The 26,021-nt window shown below is 41.7% G+C and overlaps 1 protein-coding gene across 4 annotated transcripts in view; it reads right to left on the minus strand.

Moving 5' to 3' along the window:
- Window positions 1-7,778: 7,778 nt before the first annotated feature.
- PTP4A2 (protein tyrosine phosphatase 4A2) overlaps window positions 7,779-26,021 on the minus strand; it is a 30,610-nt gene continuing 12,367 nt past the window's right edge. For 2 of the 4 annotated variants that reach the window (XM_030942370.1, XM_010353859.2), the window contains exons 2-6: window positions 21,415-22,106; window positions 17,979-18,071; window positions 13,486-13,616; window positions 11,505-11,579; window positions 7,779-10,241 (exon numbers count right to left, since the gene is read on the minus strand). In XM_030942370.1, coding sequence (XP_030798230.1) covers window positions 10,133-10,241; window positions 11,505-11,579; window positions 13,486-13,616; window positions 17,979-18,071; window positions 21,415-21,510 — 504 coding nt within the window. In that variant the 5' untranslated portion in view covers window positions 21,511-22,106 and the 3' untranslated portion in view covers window positions 7,779-10,132. The remainder of the gene's footprint in view (window positions 10,242-11,504; window positions 11,580-13,485; window positions 13,617-17,978; window positions 18,072-21,414; window positions 22,107-26,021) is intronic. The other 2 variants (XM_030942372.1, XM_030942371.1) reach the window with 2 other exon arrangements.

Here is a 26,021-nt window from a genome sequence, read left to right on the forward strand (position 1 = left end):
TCTCTAATTTAAGGAACTCCGTGAATAACTTTCTGAGCATAGATCTGAGCATGTAACTGCTGTGCTTACCAACCTTCATGGCTCCCCACCGCCCAAAGCAGATTCACAACTAGAGACTGATTCAGAATGATCTGGGTGGTACCTGGACATGGACATTTTAAATAAACCACATAATTGAGTCTCATGTCTTCTCCAGATTGAGAAATGATCAATAAAGCTTCAAATTTCTTTCTTTCTGCAACATTTGCCTCCCGGGCTCAAGCAATCCTCCCACCTCAGCCTCCCGAGTAGTTGGGACTACAGGTATGCACCACCATGCCTCGCTAATTTTTGTATTTTCTGTAGAGATGGGGTTTCACCATGTCGGCCAGGTTGGTCTCAAACTCCTGAGTTCAAGTGACTTGCCTGCCTCAGCCTCCCAAAGTGCTGTGATTACAGGTGTGAGCCATCGTGCCTGGCCTCAACCTTCTTAATATGCTACATAACTCTCTGCAATATGACCCCAACGACCTTCCCAGCCTCATCAAATCAACACAATTTGGTCTCTATCTAAGTTTATTCTTCACTCCTTGCTATGTTCCAACCATAAAACCCACACTGATGTTCCTTGAAAGCACCAAGCCTATTCTCTCAACTTTGCACATACTGCTACACATACTGTATGGGAAGTGCTTCCAGTATCTTCTCATAGCATTTGCACACAGCAGGCTCCTTTTACCTTCCACAGACTTTCCCCAACCACTCCTGTCACATATAACCCCAGTCACTGTCCCTTTACCTGTTTTATTTTCTTCCTATCTTTGTCACACTGATCACTATCTGAAAATAGATTACTAATTAATGTACCTGTTTATTCTCTATCTTCTCCAGTAGAATGTAAGCCCTACTAGGGCAGAGCGTGTTTCTTGCTTCCCACTATATCCTCAGTGCCTAGAATAGTGTATAGGATGTAGCATAAATCACCACTCTACCTATAGAGTGTATGTATGCTATGCTTCGGTCACAGCATTTAACATGCTATTTGTATAATCCCTTCTAGTCAAGGCTCTCTTGGTTATTAAGAAACTGACTCAACCGGGTGCTGTGGCTCATGCCTGTAATCCCAGCACTTTGGAAGGCAGAGGCGGACAGATCACCCGAGGTCAGGAGTTCGAGACCAGCCTCAACATGGAGAAGCCCCGTCTCTACTAAAAATACAAAATTAGCCGGGTGTGGTGGTGTATGCCTGTAATCCCAGCTACTAGGGAGACTGAAGCAGGAGAATTGCTTGAACCTGGGAGGCGGAGGTTGCGGTGAGCCGAGATTGTGCCATTGCACTCCAGCCTGGGCAACGAGAGTGAAACTCCGTCTCAAAAAAAAAAAAAAAAAAAAAAAAAGGACTCAAGCTATTTTAAACAAGGGGCAAGGGAAGGGACAGAAACCATCGAAAGGACTTCAGGGGAGGACATGCAGCTGGGCTTTATGAAAAAGAACTCTGAATTCAGGGGCATTGCTCCCCTAATCCCAGGCCACAGTCTCTTCTCTCTTCTCCCCTGGGCTGCTTCTCCATCCTCCTTCTTCTGTCCTTTGTCTACTCATCTCACATATGACCCAATATACACAATGGCCCTACTGGCCCCTCACATCCAAGAGTCTACCTCAGTTGAAATTGAGAATCTGGGCTGGGTGCAGTGGCTCACACCTGTAATCTCAGCACTCTAGGAGGCTGAGGCAGGTGGATCACTTGAGGTCAGGAGTTCGAGACCAGCCTGGCCAACATGGTGAAACCTCATCTCTACTAAAAATACAAAAAAAAAAAAAAAAAAAAAAAAAAAGCCAGGTGTAGTGGCATACGCCTGTAGTCCCAGCTACTTGGGAGGCTGAGGCAGGAGAATCGCTTGAACCCGGGAGGCAGAGGTTGCAGTGAGCAGAGATCACACGACTGCACTCCCCCCTGGCCAACAGAGCAAGACTCCATCTCAAAAAAGAAAAAAAAAAAGAAAGAAAAAGAAAAAAAGAAATTGAGAATCTGCTGGCCAATGTCAGCAGTTGGGTCAACTGTCTATCCCTGATCCAATCATCTGTGCCCTTGCGGGTAGACGGGGAGGCACAACGAAGGAGTGTCTAGCATCTCTTCTAGTCTCATGACAACCAAACCTGCCTAGCACAAATCCAAACCCTCCAGAGAGACCAATTCTTGCCCCTTCTCCCCAACATACCACGCTCTTTCATACTTCCACTGCCTTGTATTATTTCCTCGACCTGAAATGTACTGTCCCCACATCAACCTTTCTTTGTAAGTGTACAACTTAGCAGCATTTAATACCGTCACACTGTTATGCAACCATCGCCGTCTAATTCCAGAACACTTTGATCACCACAGAAAGAAACCCTGTCCCCGCCCTAGCCCATGCAACCATAATGTCTTCATTTCCCTTGTATATACCTAGAATGGAATATTGGACATATTGGAATTGCTGGGTCATACAGCAAGTGTTTAACTTTTTGAGAAACTGCCCAACTGTTTTTCAAAACTGACTGCACCATCGTTTTATATTATTACCCGCAATGTATGAAGGTTCCAATTTCTTCGTACCCTTCCCAAGACTTGTTATTGTCCATCTTTTTTACAATAGCCATTCTGATGGATGGAACGTGCTATCTCATTGTGTATCAACTTTTTCTATCTCATCCTTAAAATCCAGCTCAAACACGCCCACTGCAGCATCTCCTGATGTGCTCCCGGGCAGTTTTAGTTACTCCCTAGTGTCACAGTACCATCATTGGTCTGCCTCTATCTGTACCCATTCATTCAGTATCCACTGAGTACCTGCTGCATGCCAAGTACTATTTGAGGTGCTGAAGATACGGTGAATTAAACACAAAACAAAAAACAGCTATGCCTTTGTTAAGCTTATATTTTGGTGGGGGAAACACATAATCAAAAAGTTGAGGCCAGGCGCGGTGGCTCACACCTGTAATCCCAGCACTTTGGGAGACTGAGGCAGGCAGATCACATGAGGTCGGGAGTTTGAGACCAGCCTGATCAACATGGAGAAACCCTGTCTCTACTAAAAATACAAAATTAGCCAGACGTGGTGGCACATGCCTGTAATTCCAGCTACTCAGGAGAATCGCTTGAACCCAGGAGGTGGAGGTTGCAGTGAGCCGAGATTGCATTTGCACTCCAGCCTGGCAGCAAGAGTGAAATTAAAAAAAAAAAAAAAAAAAAAAAAAAAAAAAAAAAAAAGTTATGAGATGGTGGTATTACAGAGGACAGTAAAGCATAGCAGGACAAATAGGGTGGTCACAGACAGCTTCACTCAAGCTAACGTTTGAGCAGGGACTGAAGTTAAGTTTCAACTATACATATCAGTGAGAGATGACAGGGAGGTACTGGATATGGGTCTAGAGTCCAGAGAATAGAGTCCAGGGAGATAGAACAGAAGTGTAGAAGCTAATGAGGAACTAGAAACCCAAACTGAGGTGTGGTCACTCAACTAGGTGAAAACTCAGGAGTGTGGTGTTCTAGAGGCAAAAACCTGCATTCGTTTTCTATTGGTGCTATAATAAACTATCACAAACATTGTGGCTTAAAACAACAGATTTATTCTACAGTTCTGTAGAAATCCTACATGCAACCAAAATCAAGGTGTTAGCAGACTAAGTTCCTTCTTGGAGGCTGTAGGGAGAATCTGTTGTCTTGCCTTCTCCAGGTTCGAGGATGCCGTCACTCCTTGGCTCCTGGCCCTTTCCCACCACCTTCAAATAATCTCTGTTCCTTCTATCCTAGACACATCTCCCTCTGACCTCAGCTAGGAAAGGTTCTCTGTTTTTGCGGACCCATGCTATTAGATCAGGCCTACCAAGATAATCCAGGATATTCTTCCCATCTCAAAATTGTGAACTTAATCACACCCACAAAGTCCCTTTGACATGTAGGATAATATTCACAGGTTCCAGCGATTTAGAACCTGGACATTTTGGGGGGGTTAGGGGAGAAACGCATTATTTTCCTACATGCAAATGAAGCATTTCAAAGAGGAAGTGGTCAACTATACCATATGCTGACATGTCAAAGAAGTTATGAAGGTGGGCACAGTGGCTCATGCTCATAATCTCAGCGCTCTGGGAGGCTGAGGCAGGGGGATCATTTGAGACCAGGAGTTCAAGACCAGCCTGGGCAACACAAAAAGACTATGTTTTGGCCAGGCACGGCAGCTCACGCCTGTAATCCCAGCACTTTGGGAGGCTGAGGTGGAGGGATCACTTGAGGTCAGGAGTTCGAGACCAGCCTGGCCAACATGGTGAAACCCCATCTCTACTAAAAATACAAAAATTAGCTGGGCATGGTGGCATGTGCCTGTAGTCCCAGCTACTCAAGAGGCTGAGGCAGGAGAATAACTTAAACCCGGGAGGTAGAGATTGCAGTGAGCCGAGATCGCACCACTGCACTCCAGCCTGGGCCACAGAGCAAGATTCCATCTCAAAAAAAAAAAAAAAAGGGCTGTAAAGACTATGTCTCTCCAAAACAAAAAAAAATATTTTATTTTTGGAGACAGAGTTTTGCTCTTGTCGCCCAGGCTGGAGTGCAATGGCATGATTCTCCTGCCTCAGCCTCCGGAGTTGCTGGGACTACAGGCATGCATCACCATACCCAGCTAATTTTGTATTTTTAGAAGAGACAGGGTTTCACCATGTTGGACAGGCTGATCTCGAACTCCTGGCCTCAGGTGATCTGCCTGCCTCAGACTCCCAAAGTGCTGGGATTACAGGCGTGAGCCACCATGTCCAACCAAAAAATTTTAAGTAGCTGGGCACAGTGACATGCACCTGTAGTCCTAGCTACTCAGGAGGCTGAGGTAGGATCGCTTGAGCCCAAGAGTTCAAGGTTACAGTGAGCTATGATCGTGCCACTACACTTCAGCCTGAGTGACAAAACGAGACCCTCAAAAAAGTTATGAGAACTTACCATTGGGGTGGATCCTTTTTTTTTTTTTTTTTTTTTTTTGAGACAGTCTCACTCTGTTGCCTAGGTTGGAGCACAGAGGCACAATTTTGGCTCACTGCAACCTCTGCCTCCCAGGTTCAAGCGATTCTCGTGCCTCAGTCACCCAGAGTAGCTGGGATTACAGGCATGTGCCACCACATCCAGCTAATTTTGTATTTTTAGTAGAGACAGGGTTTCACCATGTTGGGCAGGCTGGTCTTGAACTCCTGGCCTCACGTGATCCGCCTGCCTTGGCCTCCCAAAGTGCAGGCATGAGCCACTGCACCCAGCCTCTGGTGATCTTTACATGGGCTGTTCCTGTGGAGTCAAAACGCTCGTTGGTGCGCGCTCAAAAGAAGTACAGAGTATAGGTAGATAGCTCTCAAGTTGTACTAGAGAAGAGCAAAGAAAGGGGATGGTAGCTGAAGCGGCAGATGTGGGGTCAAACAAGGATTTCTTTTAATATGGTATTTTTACTATTTAATACTTTTAGTATTTAATAAATACTAGCATGTTCGTAGGCTCATGGGAATGATCTAGTAGGGGGAAAAGGTAATGAGCAGGACAGAGAAGCAAAATGGCTACACATCAGGGCCCTTTGAACAGGTAAGGGATGGAATTTAGCACACAAGTGAAAGAGCTTGCCTTAAATAGGGCAAGGACAGGCCGGGCAGTGGCTCATGCCTGTAATCCCAGCACTTTGGGAGGCCGAAGTGGGCAGATCACGAGGTCAGGAGTTTGAGACCAGCCTGACCAACATGGTGAAACCCCATCTCTACTAAAAATACAAAAATTAGCTGGGCTTGGTGGCGCACGCCTATAATCCCTGCTACTCAGGAGGCTGAGGCAGGAGAATCGCTTGCTCCCAGGAGGAGGAAGTTGCAGTAAGCTGAGATTGCGCAGCAAGCTGAGATTGCGCCACTGCACTCCAGCCTGGGTGACAGAGCAAGACTCCATCTCAAAAAAAAAAAAAAAAAAAAAAGGGCAAGGACAGTCTGTCTATAGTACTATAAGAAAGACAGTAGCACAGATGCAGGTGGGTGAGTAGATGTGATGGTAGGAGCCTGTGAAAATTTTATTTCTAAGTTTAAAAAACACTCATAAGCTGAGAGAATGGCAAAGCTGTTAAAAATTTAAGAGGAAGTGTAAATGGGATAGAGAAATGTACTAGGATTGAAAGGTTTTGAGGCCCATGTGAGGTCATAGCTTTATTTTTCAAGGCAGGGTCTCACTATGTTGCCCAGGATGCCATGCAGTGGCTGTTCACAGGCACAATCATTTCACAAGGTAGCCTCAAACTCCTGGGCCCAAGTGATTCTCCTGCCTCAGCCTCCTGAGTAACTTGAGACTTAATAGGTGCACACCACCTGGCCCCAGGAGGTCATGACCTTAGAGAGACTGAATCAGCATATTCAGTTGCATAAGTACTTAAGTGAACAGAAAGTGGAGTACCGAACTTAACCAAAAATGGAGTTTAGCCAGGGAAGTACAATGAAACAAGAGATGGGGCAAGGCTGAAAAGCTGAGTGATTGCCACAATGAATCACAGAGTCTAAGCTAGGTAATGAGGGACATGAAAAGGTGAAGACGACAAGTGACAGGATCAATGAATTCTGAGACTGGTCTCACTGTCACCCAAGATGAAGTGCAGTGGCACAGTATCGGGTCACTGCAACCTCCCATGTTCAAGCAATCCTCTCACTTCAGCCTCCCGAGTAGCTGGGACTGTGGTCCAGATGGTAGTGCGCCACCACACCCGGTTAGTTTCTGTACTTTTTGTCAAGTCGGGGTTTGGCCATGTTGCCCAGGCTGTGGTTCAATGAACTATAAATATCATTACTATCATCACCCACTGTAACTGTTTTATGTCTACATATCTGACGCCCCCTCCAGACTGAGGTCCTCCAAAGTGAAATGAGTGTCGCATCTTTTCCTAGTATCTAAGCATGTTGTTAGTTGGGTGGATGGATGCTTACCCAAAGTGAAAGGGAAATTCCACACTCCCAAGTTCTGATATATTAATATAGAGTTGTTACTTCCTCACTGTTAATACGAATTCAAGTACAAAGTTGCAATGCTCCACCAAAACCTATGGTATAAATAAGCTGGGTACAGTGACAGGCTACTCAGGATGTCCACAGTATGCGATGACTGAGTCTGTGAATAATCACTGCACTCCAGTCTGGGAAGCACTACATGACTGTCTCTAAAAAATAATAATCTATGGTATAAACCAAGCCTTTGACAAGATGCTGAATTCCTACAGGGTTGTATACAAGAATTGAACCAGAAAATGTACCAGATGTATCCCAGCTATGGTTAAGTTGGCTCTTACTAACACCTTAGTGACATAAAATCTTTGAATTTTCAAGCCTCTATTTTACCTCCTTGCAGTAAACTACCAGGACCCAAAACAGTCCTTGAGAATAGCAGGCAAAGAAAGGGGAACACATATAAGTGACATTTTGTTTTTGTTTTTTTGAGCCAGGGTCTCTGTCACCAAGGCTGGAGTACAGTGGCACGATCACAGCCTCAACCTCCTGGGGTCAAGTGTTCTTCCCACCTCAGCCTCCCAAGCAGCTGAGACTGCAGGTACACACCACCATGCCCAGCTAATTATTAAAAATTTTTTGTAGAGATGGACTCACCACGTTACCCAGGGTGGTCTTGAACCCCTGGGCTCAAGTGATCAGCCTGCCTTGGCCTCCCCAAGTACTGGGATTACAGGCGTGAGCCACTGCACCCAGCCTAAACTCTGCTTTATAAGCACAGACATAAATTCATGAGGATGGAGGAAAAAATGCACAAAGAGCGTGTAAAATACGTTTTATTGTTCTTTAAAAGGGTTCAGGGTTTGGTTTTAAATCAGGCTGCACACCTTTCAAATCAATCTGACATCTCTATGTCAAACTGGCTTCAGCTAGCAATACTTCATTAAATCCAAAAGAAAAAAATTGCTTTAATTTTAAGGAAAAAAAAAAATCCAGTTTTAAGAACAATTAACATTAGTCTTTAAAACAAAATGAGGGCTAATGTTTCATGTTGCTTTACACATCCTTCTCCTCAATACAGAACCAGGAATGTAATTTTCCTATCTCAGGCAGGCACTGATACTGATGGACACTGCGCGCGCACGCACGCACACAAGCACACACACACACACGCACACGCACACACGCACACCCTCCCCCCAAACAACAAAATTCAGAGTATGTCAAAGGGAAAAGGTTTGTTATTGTATTGATCAAAACCCAGTGGAGTCAATACCATCTATCTTAGCAGGTATGCTGTTTTGATCTTGAGTCTATATTAATGGAATCTATTGTTGTGTTCTGAAATAAAGAATTTTGGATATACTATTATGTTTTAAAGTCCTATAAACAATTTCAAAAAGCATTATTTTGTTTTGTTTTCTGGGATGGGAGAGGAGAGAATCTACAGATTTGCATTTAGTTAAAAATCAAAACTCCAGCAATAGGAAATAGGCAGTTCACATAGCCGGCCAACATTTGAGGTATCATCAGTGTGAGACAAGGTCCCGGTCTGTTCCTACTGGCCTAGCTGACACTAACAAAATGGGAGGCTTATGGCTCTGTACAGCAAATTCCAGCAGGACAAGATGACTTTAAGCCTGTATTCAGAGCCTTAGAAGCAGGGCACTACTGAGTATGTAATATTTAGAGAAGAAAATAGTGCAAGAGCCCCTGATGGTGCCCCTCTACCTGCTTTGTCCATGCAGCTTGATCGTAACTGCCTTCCACAAAGGAGCAGAAAAACAGCTTTTCTAGATCAGTACGCTAAACCCAGCAAACAATCTGCAAAAATGGTACTACACCACTTCACAAGCAACACAGTCCCTTCGCTACTCATTGGGTTGTGCGATGTCTCTCTTCTACCCTGTTATGGCCTGTGGACACATGCTCACTAGGCATCACTGTTGGTTTTAAACCAGGGATTTTTTTTTTTTTTTAATCTCCAAAGAACCTAGTAATAACAAGGCAATCAGTGGTTAAACTGAACTTTACACAGAGGGCAGTTTGGAAAACACACACAAGCATTTCTCAAGTCGAAAAATGTGAATTTCCTGCTACTCCTTTGATGGTTCCTGAAAATTCAGAGAGTGTAAGTCCTAAAATAAAAATTTTAAGCTACCAGCATTCTCTGATACTAGACAGAAAATCAGAGTAACGCTACAGCCCACAATTCTACAGGGTGTAGAAAGTACGCTCACTCCCTGGACATCTTTATTGATGGCCCGGAGTCCTCCCTTTTAGAAGACAAGTTTCTGGGATATCCACTTAGTTTCACTGGTTAGGGAAGAGAAGAATTTGACTCAGCTAAGTTGAGAAGAGACTCCTCTTAAAATGCCATTTCCCCACTAATTTACCAAAATAAAAACAAAACAAAAGGCTCTTGGCTACTTTGCCTAGTATTAGATAGGGTTTTGAGGAAAAGAAACTAACATGAACACCCTTTCATCAGTAAAGACTAAAAACCACCTGGATCATATAATATATATGTGTGTCACTGTTTTTTTTTTTTTTTTTTTGGTGTTTTTTTTTATTTATCTAAAAGTGCCCAGGTGGGCTTAAGGCTGCCAGACTGCACGCACATCTACAGCAACAAGGGCTTCTATTCCATCTACAACTTGGATCAGGGGGAAAAGGGAGGTGTAGGAGAGAAAGGAAAAAAGGAGGGAAAAATATACCACCACCCCTCCCCCACAAAAAAAGGGAAAAAAAATCCCACCACAGGGAGATCTAGTGCCAAGCATAATGGAAGAGTGTGCTCCCCCAAAAGATGGTTCTGCACAGGCTAATGTTCTGCTGGTTTTCCTTAGAGACCTATTTTGAAAAAGTTTAAAAAGACAGGAGATTTCAAAATAATTCAATCCTGGCAGAAATTCAAACTCCAAAGCTAGGAGCAAAATCATCCTTCACTGAATTAATTCCTTTTCTCTTTCTCTTTTCTTAAACATTTTATTCATTTTATAGAGAGATTTCTTTTTTGTTTGCTTTTGTTCCAATCATTAGGAGAGTGGTTGAGGAGTACTGAATCCATCACTACTTTGATGACACAGGTAAGATTCCAGATTCACATTTCCAGGTACCAAGAGTTCCCTCTAAATGCCACAATCAAGTAAGCCTTCGTTTACATGTCTTTCTACTGAACACAGCAATGCCCATTGGTATCTCTGAAGCGTAATCGCATCTTAGGTCGGTATTTCTCCAAGTAAAGCAGCTGTTTGGAATTGAATGCTCCCCTTCTTTTTCTGAAAACACAAGAATGGCAAACTTTATCACGTAAAAAAAGAGCTGTCTGATTCACTGAAATGCATTATTTACATCCGAAGGCCTTTCTAATTCCACACAGCTGAAAACCAGCGTATTTCCCATACTACAACACTTCTTAAAGAGATAAGTTGCAACGTGAACTTTCTAAGTCCTCCTAGAAGGAATAGAAAATTTTTTCTTGCTGACTGTCATTATAGTCTATTAACCATTTAATAAAGATCAGAATAGTTTATCCAGAAACATCTGACTACATTCTTCCAATTAGACTGATATATTCTTCAGATTAGAGTTGGTAGCAAGTTTTTAATTTAGGATGCTAAAAAATTATATTCAGATAAGAAACAGGTTCAAGACATACACAGATAGCATTCCTTGAAATGTGTTACCTTCCTAGCCACTACCATGTATTTCATGCTCTCTGTCGCAAATAGTCTTTTCTTTTGTTTTCTTTTTTAAAAGGAAGGGTTGAAAGGGAAAGGGCAAGACAAAAATTGTCAAAGAATTCTGCATAACAAAATAGCATGACTCGTTATTCCAGATCAATGTCAAGATCCTGCATCCTGATTTTGTCCCTGAATCGATCACTTAAGAGGTCCCACATAAGGCCAGGCGTGATGGCTCATGCCTGTAATCCCAGCGCTTTGGGAGGCCGAGGTGGGCAGATCATGAAGTCAGGAGATTGAGACCATCCTGGCCAACATGGTGAAACCCGTCTCTACTAAAAGTACAAAAATTAGGTGGACGTGGTGGTGTGCACCTGTAGTCCCAGCTACCTGGGAGGCTGAGGCAGGAGAATCGCTTGAACCCAGGAGGCAGAGGCTACAGTGAGCTGAGATCGAGCCACGGCACTCCGGCCTGAGCAACAGAGCGAGACTCCATCTCAAAAACAAAAAAGAGTCCCAGGTGATTAACTGTTCCTCTATACATTCTTCTTGCCTCCTCCTAATAGAGAATTGTATTTGGAAGATATTTGGAATCTATTAAAAAGGCATTTTCGAGATTCCTAGATACTTAAACAATATACTGGACACAGTCTATAATGTCCAAATTAGAAAACTTTTTAAATCTGGAAACCAGCTGTACTGAGTCTCTATCACCTGCTCTAAATTTTTTACTTCTTCAAATACTTTAAGCCAAAAAAAGCAAATTATCCCATACTATAAATGAATATCCCTTCCATAATTCCTTCCTCATGCATGATCTTGCCTTCTGTGTTTCTGAACACAAAACTTCATACTCACTGTCTTATAAACTGAACTGCATCTTCATACTTCATTCCACATTCAATCAAAGCAAGTGCAACCAGCACAGGTGCCCTGCAGAAAAAAACCCATATGTAAGTATCCATAAGTCTTGGAATGAAGGATTTTTAAAAACCTGTAACTGCTTATTACCAATGCAATACACGAGCTTCTTTATCCTATATACTAAAGTAGCTGGTATCTGCCTAATATAGTAAATATATCTCATCATCATAAATTCTATGATTTTTTTTGGCGGGGGAGGAGGGGGGGACAGACAGACAGGGTCTCGCTCTATCACCCAGGCCAGAGTGCAGTGGTACAACCATGGCTCACTGCAACCTCAACCTCCCAAGACTCAGGTGGATCTTCCTGCCTCAGTCCCTCAAGTAGCTGGGACTATAGGTGCCCGCCACCATGCCCAGCTAATTTTTGTATTTTTAGTAGTTAGTAGAGATGGGGTTTCTCCATGTTACCCAGTCTGCTCTTGAACTCCTAGGCTCAAGCAATCTGCCTGCCTCCACCTCCAAAGTGCTGGGATTACAGGTGTGAACCACAGTGGCCCAGCTTGATTATCTACTTTTAGTAAAGCACAAAATTCTTAAACCTTAAGAGATCTTCACTCTTTAAAACATCACATTATATATTAAATTTTCTCATCACTAGATATTATCAAAAATCCTTCATTGGTCTTTAGCCATTATCACAGTAAAATAAATGGCCAAACACATTACGTATCTCCAGTGTGTCAGAATTTTCATTACCAAATTTTTTTTTTTTTTTTTTTTTGAGACGGAGTCTCGCTCTGTCGCCCAGACTGGAGTGCAGTGGCTGGATCTCAGCTCACTGCAAGCTCCGCCTCCCAGGTTTACGCCATTCTCCTGCCTCAGCCTCCCAAGTAGCTGGGACTAGAGGCGCCCGCCACCTCGCCTGGCTAGTTTTTTGTATTTTTTAGTAGAGACAGGGTTTCACCGTGTTAGCCAGGATGGTCTCGATCTCCTGACCTCGTGATCCACCTGTCTCGGCCTCCCAAAGTGCTGGGATTACAGGCTTGAGCCACCACGCCCGGCCACCAATTGATTTTAATATTTCCTTATCAAATGCTAAAAAGGTGCTAGACTTTTTCAAGTAAATCCTTTTGATGAGCTAGGAAAATGCCCAAGAATTGATGACTAGGAAAAGTTCTATCTTTTTAAAACAATTTAACAAAGGAAATGATGTTTTTATAAAGCCCAATACAGGGCACCAATTTTGGAATACCTAAAACTAGGATAGCTACTAGTTATAAAACTGTCAAGTTACAACATTATCTTCAATCGTCAGTATAAGGACTAAAACTTCTAACCTTATGAACCAACAGTACCACACTACAAAAAAGGAAAATAGCAAACAAAAGGGCAGAGCAGAACTAACAGCCTGAGTCACCACCACCTTGAGGCAATGGCAGCCTACACTAATGTTCTGAGTCAAAGTGTGCATCCTAAATTGGCATTTAATCTGCTGTTGATGACAGCGTTGCAACACCATTCCAAGCAATGCTCAGGGGAAAAGGTTTTAAGATCAAAGTCAATTCTTGCCCATACATCTCCTTTCAAGAGTTTAAAGTTCAGATATTTGTTCTCTACCTATTAACTTCCCATTCATCTCAGTCCAAAATTACCCATGTATAGATTCATCAAACTCTAAAATTATTTTAATTTTGTTGCCTATTTCAGTGACCTGAACTTTTGATTACTTGAAATAGGGAGAAAAATAAAACATCCACTAAATCCAGGCTGGCATCAGAATCAGACAACCAGATGAAATGAACAGACTATTCTGAGAAATCATTACACTAGTTTTTCTTCTCATTTCCTTTCCTTTCAGGTAATTTAATGTTACTTAGTAAAATATATGCAAATACCTACCAAAGTGAAACTTTCAACCAACTTAGTCATGGTAATGAATTCAGACAAAAAGGGTAATAAGGGTAAGAGTTTACCTTCCCAATCCCGCAACACAATGCACTGCAACACAGCAACCTGGCTCTTCACGAAATTTGGTTTTTAACAGGTTTAACCAATCATCTACTATCTGATTAGGGGGTGGAGCTCCATCATCAAATGGCCAATCCTGAAAAGAAATCACTTTTTACATTAAATTGATATCTTCTCCAAGATTAACATTCTAATACAGAATAGCTGTGCAGAGTACACACGGCAGGCCTAACTGAACTAACCGCACTATATATACCTATTGTTAACACAATTCTGATCATTGCTGTAAAATAATCCAGGATTGAAATTAAAGTCTGCCAAATAAATTAGCCTTCTCAATGCAGTGTCACACACATCTAAATTTACAAAAACTTACAGAAATCTCTATCAGAGTCATAAGAGCTAGTGTTCTCCCAAATATGATATCTGAATATAGTAATTAGACATAATAGACAAAACTGTAATTAAAGCCAAGACAAAGTAAGAGAGGACACAGCACATTTGTCAACATGATTTAAAAGTCCACTCTGGGCCGGGCGCGGTGGCTGAAGCCTGTAATCCCAGCACTTTGGGATGCCGAGACGGGCGGATCATGAGGTCAGGAGATCGAGACCATCCTGGCTAACAACGATGAAACCCTGTCTCTACTAAAAATACAAAAAACTAGCTGGGCGAGGTGGCGGGCGCCTGTAGTCCCAGCTACTCGGGAGACTGAGGCAGGAAAATGGCGTAAACCCGGGAGGTGGAGCTTGCAGTGAGCTGAGATCCGGCCACTGCACTCCAGCCTGGGCGACAGAGCCAGACTCCGTCTCAAAAAAAAAAAAAGTCCACTCTGGCAAAGCATACCAACTGGTGTTTCATTGGTCTCTACAGATAACTGAAGATTATAATTGAAGATAACTAAGTTATGACATCTTTAGAGAAAGGTTATCTGATAAGAAATCTCCAATAGTTAGCAAATCATAACAGAAACATACTACCATCTTTGTGCTTATTAAAAGGCAAGCAGCAAATATTTTTAAAGTGCTTACTAAATTATATATGTCCCCATTTAACAAGGACAGTGCTGCATGACAGGGTCCCAGGCAAATGGAGACCATTTTGTCAAGTATCCCTTTCTCTTTCTGTATTCACCTATTTGGGCTATCTTTCAATTAAGACTAATCCCACAAGCATTCACAGTATAGGCAGGGGTTTATCTTCCTCACTACTTAGCAAGAGGTCCTAAGAAACCAACACAAAAGGGGAGAGGAGGAGGGGGACTGTGGGCTGACATTTTATAAGCCTTCCCTCCTCCCTTCTAAGCTTCAAGGACAGAAATGCAAAAACAGGAATTTTTTTTTAAAACATAAGGCTATTCTAATGAGATTGCATAAGGACACTTTAAGATACTAGAGGGGGAAAAAGAAAAAAGTGACAGAGCATTAAATTGATTCTGCATTCATTATTGGCACCACTAGAACACTTCATGTAGCCCATTAGCCATAACAGTACATGTTTGAGTTGACAACTACGCCCCGTAATTAGACTGTCAGTGTTATTATAAATGGCACTAGAGAGTTTAACTGTAAATAGCAATAAAACCAGTACCTTAGTCAAGAGCTTACTTCCTCTAATACTCCCTAAAATGCACCTAGTTAAGAAACAACATAAAACATGCTTCACTTACTCATATAAGTACTGTCTACTTTTAAAAAATCATTAATCATTTAGAAACATTTGACCCTCAAACTGATACAGCTAAAACCACCATTAGTCTATTCCAACGTGTGTCTGGTTTGCAAGAGCATTCAAAGGATTGACAGGCCTTATTTGGGGATATCCTCTTACCATGAAATGTTCCAAAACCCTCTTCACCTAGCAAAAGTAGATTAACTCTTAAAATCTCTGTCTGGGAAAAGGAAATTCCAAGCTTAAGGCTAAATGCCCTTGTTTTTTCAAGTGTAAGTTAAACCTTTCGTTTCATCTGATCATAGCTATTTATTTATTTGTTGGTTTTTATTATTTTTTTTTTTAATGACTTCTTTTCCTCTGGGTAGATACCCAGTAGTGGGATTGCTGGATCAAATGATAGTTCTACTTTTAGTTCTTTAAGGAATCTCCACGTTGTTTTCTACAGTGGTTGAACTAGTTTACATTCCCACCAGCAGTGTAAAAGTGTTCCCTTCTCATCGCATCCATGCCAACATCTATTTTTTTTTTTTTTATGGCCATTCTTACAGGAGTAAGGTGGTATCATATTGTGCTTTTGATTTGCATTTCCCAGATCACAGCTATTTAAAACAAAACAAAAACCTAAATTTAAAGGCCTGGAATAAATCTTAGGCCTACCATTATCTTCTACAAACTAGTTCAAGTTCTTTAGTTCATTTCTATTTCACAAAGATGTTTACCAACAGTACTGACTCAAACAGACTATGGTCAATCCAGTCATTTTCTCACTATGCCATCTGTCAAAACAAGTTGATTTTTGTTCACTGGAGAACATATTCATAATGCAGCAAAATAAACTTGTATGCAGCTGATTTTCAGAAGTTTAAATTTTATTACTATTTTTTAAACACAGGACTGCATTTGACACGTTTATACTCATTCCCAAGTGATTTCCAGCAGTGGACAGTAAAGTCATTTAGAAATCTGACTGCAAGCAAATTATTACCATGCCAAACTATTAAAACACATTATTGATTGACTGACTGATTGACAAGGTCTCTGTCACCCAAGCTGGAGCACAGCAGCACAATCACGGCTCATTGCAGCCTTGACCTCCCGGGTTCAGGTGATCCTCCCACCTCAGCCTCCCAAGTGCTGGAACTATAGGCGCATGCCCCTACGTCCAGCTAATTTTTGTATTTTTCGGAGAGAGAGGGTTTCACCATGTTGCCCCACTAGTCTTGGAACTCCTGGGCTCAAGTGATCCACCCACCTTGGAATCCCAGAGTGCTGGGAACAGGCATGAGCCACCACACGGGGCCCTAAAACTTTTTTTTTTAAACACGTTTGGCTATTTAGTTTTTGTTTTCACCAAAATGGATATGAGGAAACTTTATGGATCAGATATGAGAACTGCCTTACCAACAGGTCATTATTCTTTTTGCATCAACTGCCTTCCCAACCACTGACCAATATAATAAAGACTACAGAACTACCTCTCAATAAGCAGGAACATAACCTTAAACCAGTATCTTCCTTATTACCTTCTTCCTACCTAACTACCTATATAAAATCTCCAGTTCTCTTCCTACTACATAACCTTCCCACAATCAAACCAACAGCTCAAAGACACCTAAAACTACAAGAACATTTCATTACATGCTCCTAAAAGCTGCTCCTACAACTTAGGGAAGAAAGAATAAAATGTTAACTAATCTGACACTCCCATTTGCTATAAGGAAACAGCCTATTTTGGTGCTAAAAAGGAACTTAATTTAAAATAATTCCAATCACTTTGTACTCAAATTGAGCTAGGTAGGAAATCTAATCACCTAAAGCTCCTCAGAAACCTAACAAAAAGTATCAGAAACTATGTTGATTACTCTGGAGCAAGATGCCTTCTACCTCTCATCCTCTTATCCCACCTTTTTGCCCCCTACAAGTTATCCACAAAATATTAAGTAACTAATCTTGTACTTGCAAAGTGGCAGAGTTCCATATGGACTTAAGAATGTCTGATGGAAATTACTTTCGTTATATTCAATTAGTAGCCAAGAAACAAAGCTAAATATTGCATTAATTTCCTAAAAAATAAAAATTGCAAATTTACATTTTGTTAAAATAGGAGCACTAAATTTTGTTTTTTATTAGTTGAAAATACTATGATTTTAGGCTTTAAGAGCACAAATGAACAAAACTCCCTATTTGTTAATCCAAAGGAATTTGAAAGATTGCTATCAATAATGTATTTTCCACTACAACCTTAAAAAATCCAAAAGTACTACTGCCAGGGTGTTTTTGTTTTTGTTTTTGTTTTTGAAACAAGGTCTTACTCTGTCATACAGGCTGGAGTGCAGTGGCATAATCAAGGCTCACTGCAACCTTGACCTCCTGGGCTCAGGCGATCCTTTCACCTCAGCCTCCCAAGTAGCTGGGACTACAGATGTGTGTCACCATGTCCACCTAATACCAAGTTTTAAATTTTTTTTTTTTTTTTTTTTTTTGAGATGGGGTTTCCTTCTGTCACCCAGGCTGACGTGTGGTGGCGTGGCCACAGCTCACTGCAGTCTCAACCACCTGGGCTCAAGTGATTCCCACACCTCAAAAACCCAAGTAGCCGGGACCACAGGTGTGCACCAACATGCGCCACCAGTTTTTTAATTATCTGTACAGATGAGACCTCACCACATTGCCCAGGCTGGTCCTGAACTCCGAGGTTCAAGTGATCTTCCCACAATATTGGGATTATAGGTGTTAGCCAGTGCACCTGGCCTAGTTTTATAAATATTTATGTTTGAAAGATACAACTTGTTTGTCGTGAAAAAGTTAAAGACTACACACTCACTAGAACATGGATTCCTTCTTTTTCAACTGGAGCTTTATCATATGTAGCATCACAAACTCGAACCAAAGTCGTCACTCCATACTTCTTAAGTTCCTTTAAAAAAAAAAAAAAAAATTATAAGGGAACTTGTTTTTGAAACCTACAGCCAAAAACGTAGAAATGTACTATTATAGGCTGGGCGCGGTGGTTCACACCTGTAATCTCAGCACTTTGGGAGGCCTGAGGCAGGCAGATCACAAGGTAAGGAATTCGAGGCAAGCCTCACTAACATAGTGAAACCCCGCCTCTATTAAAAATACAAAAATCGGCCGGGCGCGGTGGCTCAAGCCTGTAATCCCAGCACTTTGGGAGGCCGAGACGGGCGGATCACGAGGTCAGGAGATCGAGACCATCCTGGCAGACACGGTGAAACCCCGTCTCTACTAAAAAATACAAAAAACTAGCCGGGTGAGGTGGCGGGTGCCTGTAGTCCCAGCTACTCGGGAGGCTGAGGCAGGAGAATGGCTTAAACCCGGGAGGCGGAGTTTGCAGTGAGCTGAGATCCGGCCACTGCACTCCAGCCCGGGAGACAGAGCGAGACTCCTTCTCCAAAAAAAAAAAAAAAAAAAAAAAAAAAAAAAAAAAAAAAAAAAAAATACAAAAATCAGCTGGCCGTGGTGGCACGGGCCTGTAATCCCAGCTACTCAGGAGGCTGAGGCAGGACAATCGCTTCAACCCAGGAGGCAGACATTGCAGTAAGCCGAGATCGTGCCACTGCACTCCAGCCTGGGTGACAGAGGAAGACTCCGTCTCAAACAACAACAACAACAACAACAACAACAACAACAACAAAAGAAATGTACCATTATAAATTGAAACAATGAGATATCATTTTTAGACAAAGATCAGAATTGTTCTCACTGTGGTTACATACTTAATGGACACTCATGAAATCTCTGTGGGAGTGTGAGTAAGACTCACCTTTCTAAAGGGCAATTTGGTAGCATAACACAAAAACTTACACAAAAGTTCACATACACTGTGACCTAAAAATTCTACTTCTGGGAGTTTATACAAAAGAAATAAAGACATATACAAAGATTTAGGTAACAGGATGTTCACCACAAACTGGAATGGTGAAAAATTAGAAACCACATTAATTGTCCAAAAATAAGGGAATGATTAAAGAAGTATGGCACATCCATATGGTGAACACTATGACAGCTATAAAAACAATACCAAGGAGGATGGGGAAAGATTTTTAAAAATATATAGTGTGATCCTATCTGTATGTGTATTTATGAATATACACAGATATATGCAGAGAAAAACATCTAGAAGCCAATTATTAACAATTAAATGTTGTTAAATTTTTTGCTTATCTGTATCTTATTTTTATGAAATAAACACTGCTTTTTTTAAAGAAATAAAATTCTGAAATTAGGAGAAAAAGTGGTATATTAAAAAGACAGCTAATGCAATTATAGCCAGAAGCCTTGCTCCTTTAAAACTCCCTATGGTGAATGCCTAACCCAGTGACTACCTATCTTCAAGGGGCTACCAACATCTTTTTTATAGTTGCAGGAGGACAGTGGTCTGTGCCACTTGTGAAGTCTATGGCCAAAGAATCCACAAGTTGAAAATAGTACCACATAATTCAGCCAGGCTTAAAGCTAACTGAACAATGTGAAGGCACACCAGGCCTAGAATCAACTTGTACACTGTGTATACAAAGTTAAGAAGTTCAGGAAATTATAAGTATAAATAAGCAAGCACAGTGATATTCTTTAAGAAGGGTCCATTATTTAGTTATTTAAAGTGTAAAATTATTTTAATTGCTAAAGGACTTCATTTTTCACAAAAAGGCCTTCTTACAATACAGACTCAGGAAAGGTAGAAGTATTAAGTCAGGAATTTTAAAAATGTTTCAAAATACAAATAAAATCCCATTAAAATAAACTCTGTAATAGTCATTCATTGAAAAGCTGTGATAGAATTTTTTATGGTATTTGTGACATTAAACAAGTCAAAACCTCTTGCGGTCTCAGTTTTGCCATCTATAAAATGAGAATCACTAGGAGTTCACCCACCTTTCTAAGTCTACTCCATAAAAACAGCAAGAGAAATCATTTAAACTCAACAACCCAAGAATGATGAAAAAGCTTATGTTCTGGCCAGACGCGGTGTAATCCCAGCATTTTGGAAGGCCGAGGCGTGCGGATCACGACGTCAACAATCAAGACCATCCTGGCCAACATGGTGAAACTCCGTTTCTATTAAAAATACAAAAATTAGCTGGGTGTGGTGGCGCATGCCTGTAGTCCCAGCTACTTGGGAGGCTGAGGCAGGAGAACAGCTAAAACCTGGGAGGTGCAGGTTGCAGTGAGGCAAGATCATGCCACTGCACTCCGTCTCAAAAAAAAAAAAAAAAAAAAAAAGGCCGGGCACAGTGGTTCACGTCTGTAATCCCAGTACTTTGGGAGGCTGAGGTGGCAGATCACAAGGTCAGGAGATCGAGACCATCCTGGCTAACACGGTGAAACCCTGTCTCTACTAGAAATACAAAAAATTAGTTGGGCGTGGTGGTGGGCGCCTGTAGTCTCAGCTACTAGGGAGGCTGAGGCAGGCGAATGGCATGAACCCAGGAGGCGGAACTTGCAGTGAGCCGAGACCGCGCCACTGTACTCCCTGGCGACAGAGCGAGACTCTGCCTCAAAAAAAAAAAAAAAAAGAAGTTTATGTTCAAATGTTTGCTCAAAGAAGTACAAAGAGTTTTTTCTCCTACCAATAGAAAAAATATTAAGGATCCGACATAAAAATACTACCTGTACCACCTTTTCCGTCCCCCAAGTTTCTGGACCCTTGCATACGATTATTACAACTAAGTAGTCTGGTGGTGTCTTTTCATCAAAGGTGGTTAGAATATCTGAAGTACGTACAGAATGGTTTTTAGTGTCAGACATCTAGGCAAGTACAGCATGTTCCACCACATACTATGTGCCACTATGCAAATTACTAAATGGCTCTGAACCTGTTTCCTCATTGGTAAGAGGGAAATAATAATGGTATCTACACCTGATAGGATTTTTGTATTTGTGACCTTAAGCACAAACATTGCTTGTTGCATAATGTTTAACACTGTTTATTATAATGCTGGGTGCATACTGTGTTCAATAAATGTTATTTTTATGACTGAATGTTTGACCAAAAAAAACCTGTCAATAAATGTAGAAAGGACACAGAAAAAAAACACTACTAGATACCTCTACAGTCCCCAAATTCCATAAATGTTCTTGAAAAAATCTGCTGTAACTAACCCAACCCAATTCAAACCAGGATTGGCAGGATGACCATCCACACTCCGAATACAGAAATAAATGGCTTTGTGCTAAGAGAATTTTTTAATGGGATTTTACCTAGAAATCAATCCAAAAAGTAGACCACGCTACAATCTTACCTCTGTGAACTTGTTGAGAGTAGCATTGGTAGGGTTGTGAGTTATCAGAAAACGCATGTTCTCATAGGAGATCTCCACAGGGGCTGGACGGTTCATTATGGCAAATAAAAAGTGTGAGCGTGCGTGTGAGTGTGATGGGGAAAGTGAAAAAAAAAAAAAAATCAATAAATCTTGAAATGTTTCACAGCAGAAAACATTAAAAAGACCACTAAAATGCCTATTATCAATCAGTGTTTTCTCTATTCAACTTGTTTATTCCTTATGAAGCTTCTCTCTTCAAGATAAGCAAAGTATTTAGAATCCACTTGAATCCAAATTCAATTTGGGCCTCAATTTCTGCAGATGGATACCTTCGGACTCCAAAAAATCCAACTACATACAAAACTTAAGCAGCCTTTACTACATTTAGGCACTAGTGAGACAAGTTAAAAGTGTAGGTCACTTTCCACTTGTTTACTTGATGCTTAATTTTACTGGAGTCATTAAAAGAAATATGTTTGCAATTAAAAAAAAGAAAGCCAACTATTTCTGAGGCCAGTCTCGGTGTCCAGGAGTCTTCAAGGCAATGTTAATTATGGCACATAGAACCTCCAAGCTCACTTGTCAGCGAAAACGCTGTGCTGAGCCTGGCAGAAGTCTGCCCTCACACTCAGAATCGCCATAAATGTGCAACGTATATTCCAACGAAAAACCTGGAGAAGAAAAGAATAAGTAAAATGAACTAGAGGCTGATGGCACAGTAAACACAAATGCCTGAAGTCAAAATACATTCTTTATAAGACCAAAGCAATGTGAAATGTCACCAATTATAAGTTATTATCATCTATGAAGAATTGGATAAAGGGGTATTATCAAGTGTTTTAAAAATCAGAGACTCAAGCCGGGTGTGGTGGCTCATGCCTGTAATCCCAGCACTTTGGGAGGCTGAGGCGGGCAGATCACCTGAGGTCGGAAGTTCAACACCAGCCTGACCAACATGGAGAAACTCCGTCTTTACTAAAAATACAAAATTAGCCGGGCGTCGTGGTGCATGCCTGTAATCCCAGCTACTTGGCAGGCTGAGGCAGGAGAATCGCTTGAACCCGGGAGGTGGAAGTTGCAGTGAGCCAAGATGGCACCGTTGCACTCCAGCCTAGGCAATAAGAGCAAAGCTCTGTCTCAAAAAAAAAAAAAAAAAAAAAAAATCAGAGACTGGAGCTAGGCACGGTCCTTTAATCCCAGCACTTTGGGAGGCCGAAGAGGGCAGATCACCTGAGGTCGGGAGTTCAAGACCAGCCTGGCCAACATGGAGAAACCTCATCTCTACTAAAATACAAAATCAGCCAGGCGTGGTGGCGCGTGACTGTAATCCCAGCTACTCGGGAGGCTGAGGCAGGAGAATTGCTTGACCCTGGGAGGCTGAGGTTGTGGTTGAGATGGGGGCCTTGCTATGTTGCCCAGGCTGGTCTCAAACTCCTGGGCTCAAGCGATCCTCCAGCTTTGGCCTCCTAAAGCACTGGGATTACAGGCCTCCTGAGCTGCTGAGTCTAGCCCCACATATTTTTCAAGTTGCAATCTTCCATACAAGTATAATTTTTTTTCCAAATACCTGCTTGGATGTTCATCTCCAACTCTGTGACCTTAAAATAAGGTGGGAGAGTGGGTGGAGTTTATTAAAGTAACTACTCAAAGAATAGTTTGCATGCAATGCAGAGCAAAACACAAGGAAATTCTAACCTATTCCATTCCCTTTGGTTCAATGATGTTATCACTGCAAATGTGTGTCAGCTGAGTAAAGGCACTGAAAGACCTGCATTGTAGTGATAGCCAGGCTTAATAAAGGCTACAGCTCCAGCGTTAAGTTTTCCACCTAGTCTCCAGTGTGTGCCTGCTCAGTAAATAGAACAAGCTTTATCCCATCTTACTCCCCCAACTTCATTTTGGAAAGACCATTTCCAGGAATAAAGATAATTCATTATTAGATTTTCAATTCTTAATACTGAGAACCCAGCAAAGGAATTTCTGCCAAAAGAAACAGTATGTTCTAGCACTGTTAACAGACACATGATAAAAACAAGCTTCTGTTCCCTCCCCCTCCATCAAGAGTTCAACTACACATCAACAGTTACATTTTTGCACCTGTCAATTCAGATAAACTAATGTTAATTCCTGTGACACACTTAAGAATGCAAAGCAGTGTGTAAAAAATCATAACCTATCACAGCTAGAAAGTACTCAAAAGCTGCAGAACCCTGTATTTTAACATAAATTCTGTGCATGTACACCACACAGGAAAATTCTCCTAAAGTTGTCTCTCTGGCATTAATTCTGCTCTATCTACTTAAATAAGTTACTGTTTAAACTTACCAAGTGATGAAAGAGGCTAGCTTACTTGACATATAGCAGTGGTAAATTCAAATATACACCCAAATATTCTCTCTGCCATTTAATTTTATCATAAAACCTAACTTTTAAAATGTTGAATTTAGGACATTTCCATTTCCTAGGCAACATTTCCACTTTTAACAAAAGAATATAACTTCAATAAAGGATGAGAAAGGATAGTCTGTGATAGCGAAGTCCTTTTAAATTAAGAAAAGAGGAAGGTAAGGGATAAAAAAGAAAGAAAAAACCATCCAGAGGTTAAAAAGAATAAAACATCTGTATGAACTGGTATGAAATGACAGCAACAAGACACTAGTAAGTAAAAAGAGCATGGTGCATGACAGTATGAACAGTGTGTTTAGAAATATTTGTGAGTACTGTATGCATTCATACGCATGGGCTATCTGGAAGATTACAAAGACAAGAAGTAACAGTGGTTTCCTGGGGTTGGGGCAGGGCCAGGAACACAGGACTGGAGGCTGGAAGTCAAGAGCATGATTTACTACATCCTAACATATACTTTTTGAATTTTTTTTAACTTTTCCCATGTACATATGGTATTACCTTTAAAAAAAAAAATTCTAGGGTGATAAGAACCCTATAATGATTTACAATCAAACTACATTCTTAAACAGTTCTATATCAAGGATCTAGAACTGGAAATACCATTTGACCCAGCCATCCCAAAGGATTATAATCATGCTGCTATAAAGACACATGCACACGGATGTTTACTGCGGCACTATTCACAATAGCAAAGACTTGTAACCAAACCAAATGTCCATCAATGATAGACGGGATTAAGAAAATGTGGCACATGTACACCATGGAACACTATGCAGCCATAAAAAAGGATGATTCATGTCCTTTGTAGGGACATGAATGAAGCTGGAAACCATCATTCTCAGCAAACATATCGCAAGGACAAAAAACTAAACACCACATGTTCTCATTCATAGGTGGGAATTGAACAATGAGAACACTTGGACACAGGAAGGGGAACATCACACACTGGGGCCTGTTGTGGGGTGGGGGGAGAGGGGAAGGATAACATTAGGAGTTATACCTAATGTAATGTTAATGGGTGCAGCACACCAACATGGCACATGTACACATATGTAACAAATCTGCACGTTGTGCATATGTACCCTAGAACTTAAATTTTAAAAAAAGGCCGGGCGCGGTGGCTCACACCTGTAATCCCAGCACTTTGGGAGGCCGAAGCGGGCGTATCACGAGGTCAGGAGATCGAGACCATCCTGGCTAACACAGTGAAACCGTGTCTCTACCAAAAATACAAAAAATTAGCCGTGCATGGTGGCGGGCGCCTGTAGTCCAGCTACTCGGGAGGCTGAGGCAGGAGAATGGCGTAAACCCGGGAGGCGGAGGTTGCAGTTAGCCGAGATGGCGCCACTGAACTCCAGCCTGGGCGACAGAGTGAGACTCCATCTCAAAAAAAAAAAAAAAAAAAAAAAAGTTCTATAATCATAGGATTAGAAAGAGGTTCCAGAGGGCTAGTCCTCTGTCCCAGGCAGGTCTGTACCTACACAATTCCATAAAGTGTTTTCTTCCGTTAAAGAGGCTAAATGAATAAAATTCATGTCCTGCCTCGGCCAACTGTAATTCTAACTACAAACAAAGTGAATTTAGAGGCCAGGCGCAGTGGCTCACGCCTATAATCTCAGCACTTTAGGAGGCCAAGGCGGGCGGATCACGAACACGGTCAGATTGAGACCATCCTGGCTAAAACGGTGAAACCCTGTCTCTACTAAAAATAAAAAAATAAAAAAACTAGCCGGGTGTGGTGGCAGGTGCCTGTGGTCTCAGCTACTTGAGAGGCTGAGGCAGGAGAATGGCGGGAACCCGGTAGGCGGAGCTTGCAGTCAGCCGAAATCACGCCACTGCACTCTAGCCTGGGCAACAGAGTGAGACTCCGTTTCAAAAAAAAAAAAAAAAAAAGGTGAATTTAGAGGTATAAGGGAATTTTATAAAAGCAGTCTCATTTAATTTAATCCAATCTTACTGGGCATCCTTTTAAAATTCCTATCAATTAGCCGGGCACAGTGCCTCAGGCCTATAATCCCAGCACTTCAGGCAGGCCGAGGTGGGCGGATCACGAAGTCAGGAGATCGAGGCCATCCTGGCCCATCTCTACTAAAAATACAAAAATTAGCTGGGCGTGGCGGCGCATGCCTGTAATCCCAGCTACTCAGGAGGCTGAGGCAGGAGAATCGCTTGAACCT

This window comes from Rhinopithecus roxellana, chromosome 12, assembly GCF_007565055.1.
Source record: "Rhinopithecus roxellana isolate Shanxi Qingling chromosome 12, ASM756505v1, whole genome shotgun sequence".
NCBI lineage: Eukaryota > Metazoa > Chordata > Mammalia > Primates > Cercopithecidae > Rhinopithecus > Rhinopithecus roxellana.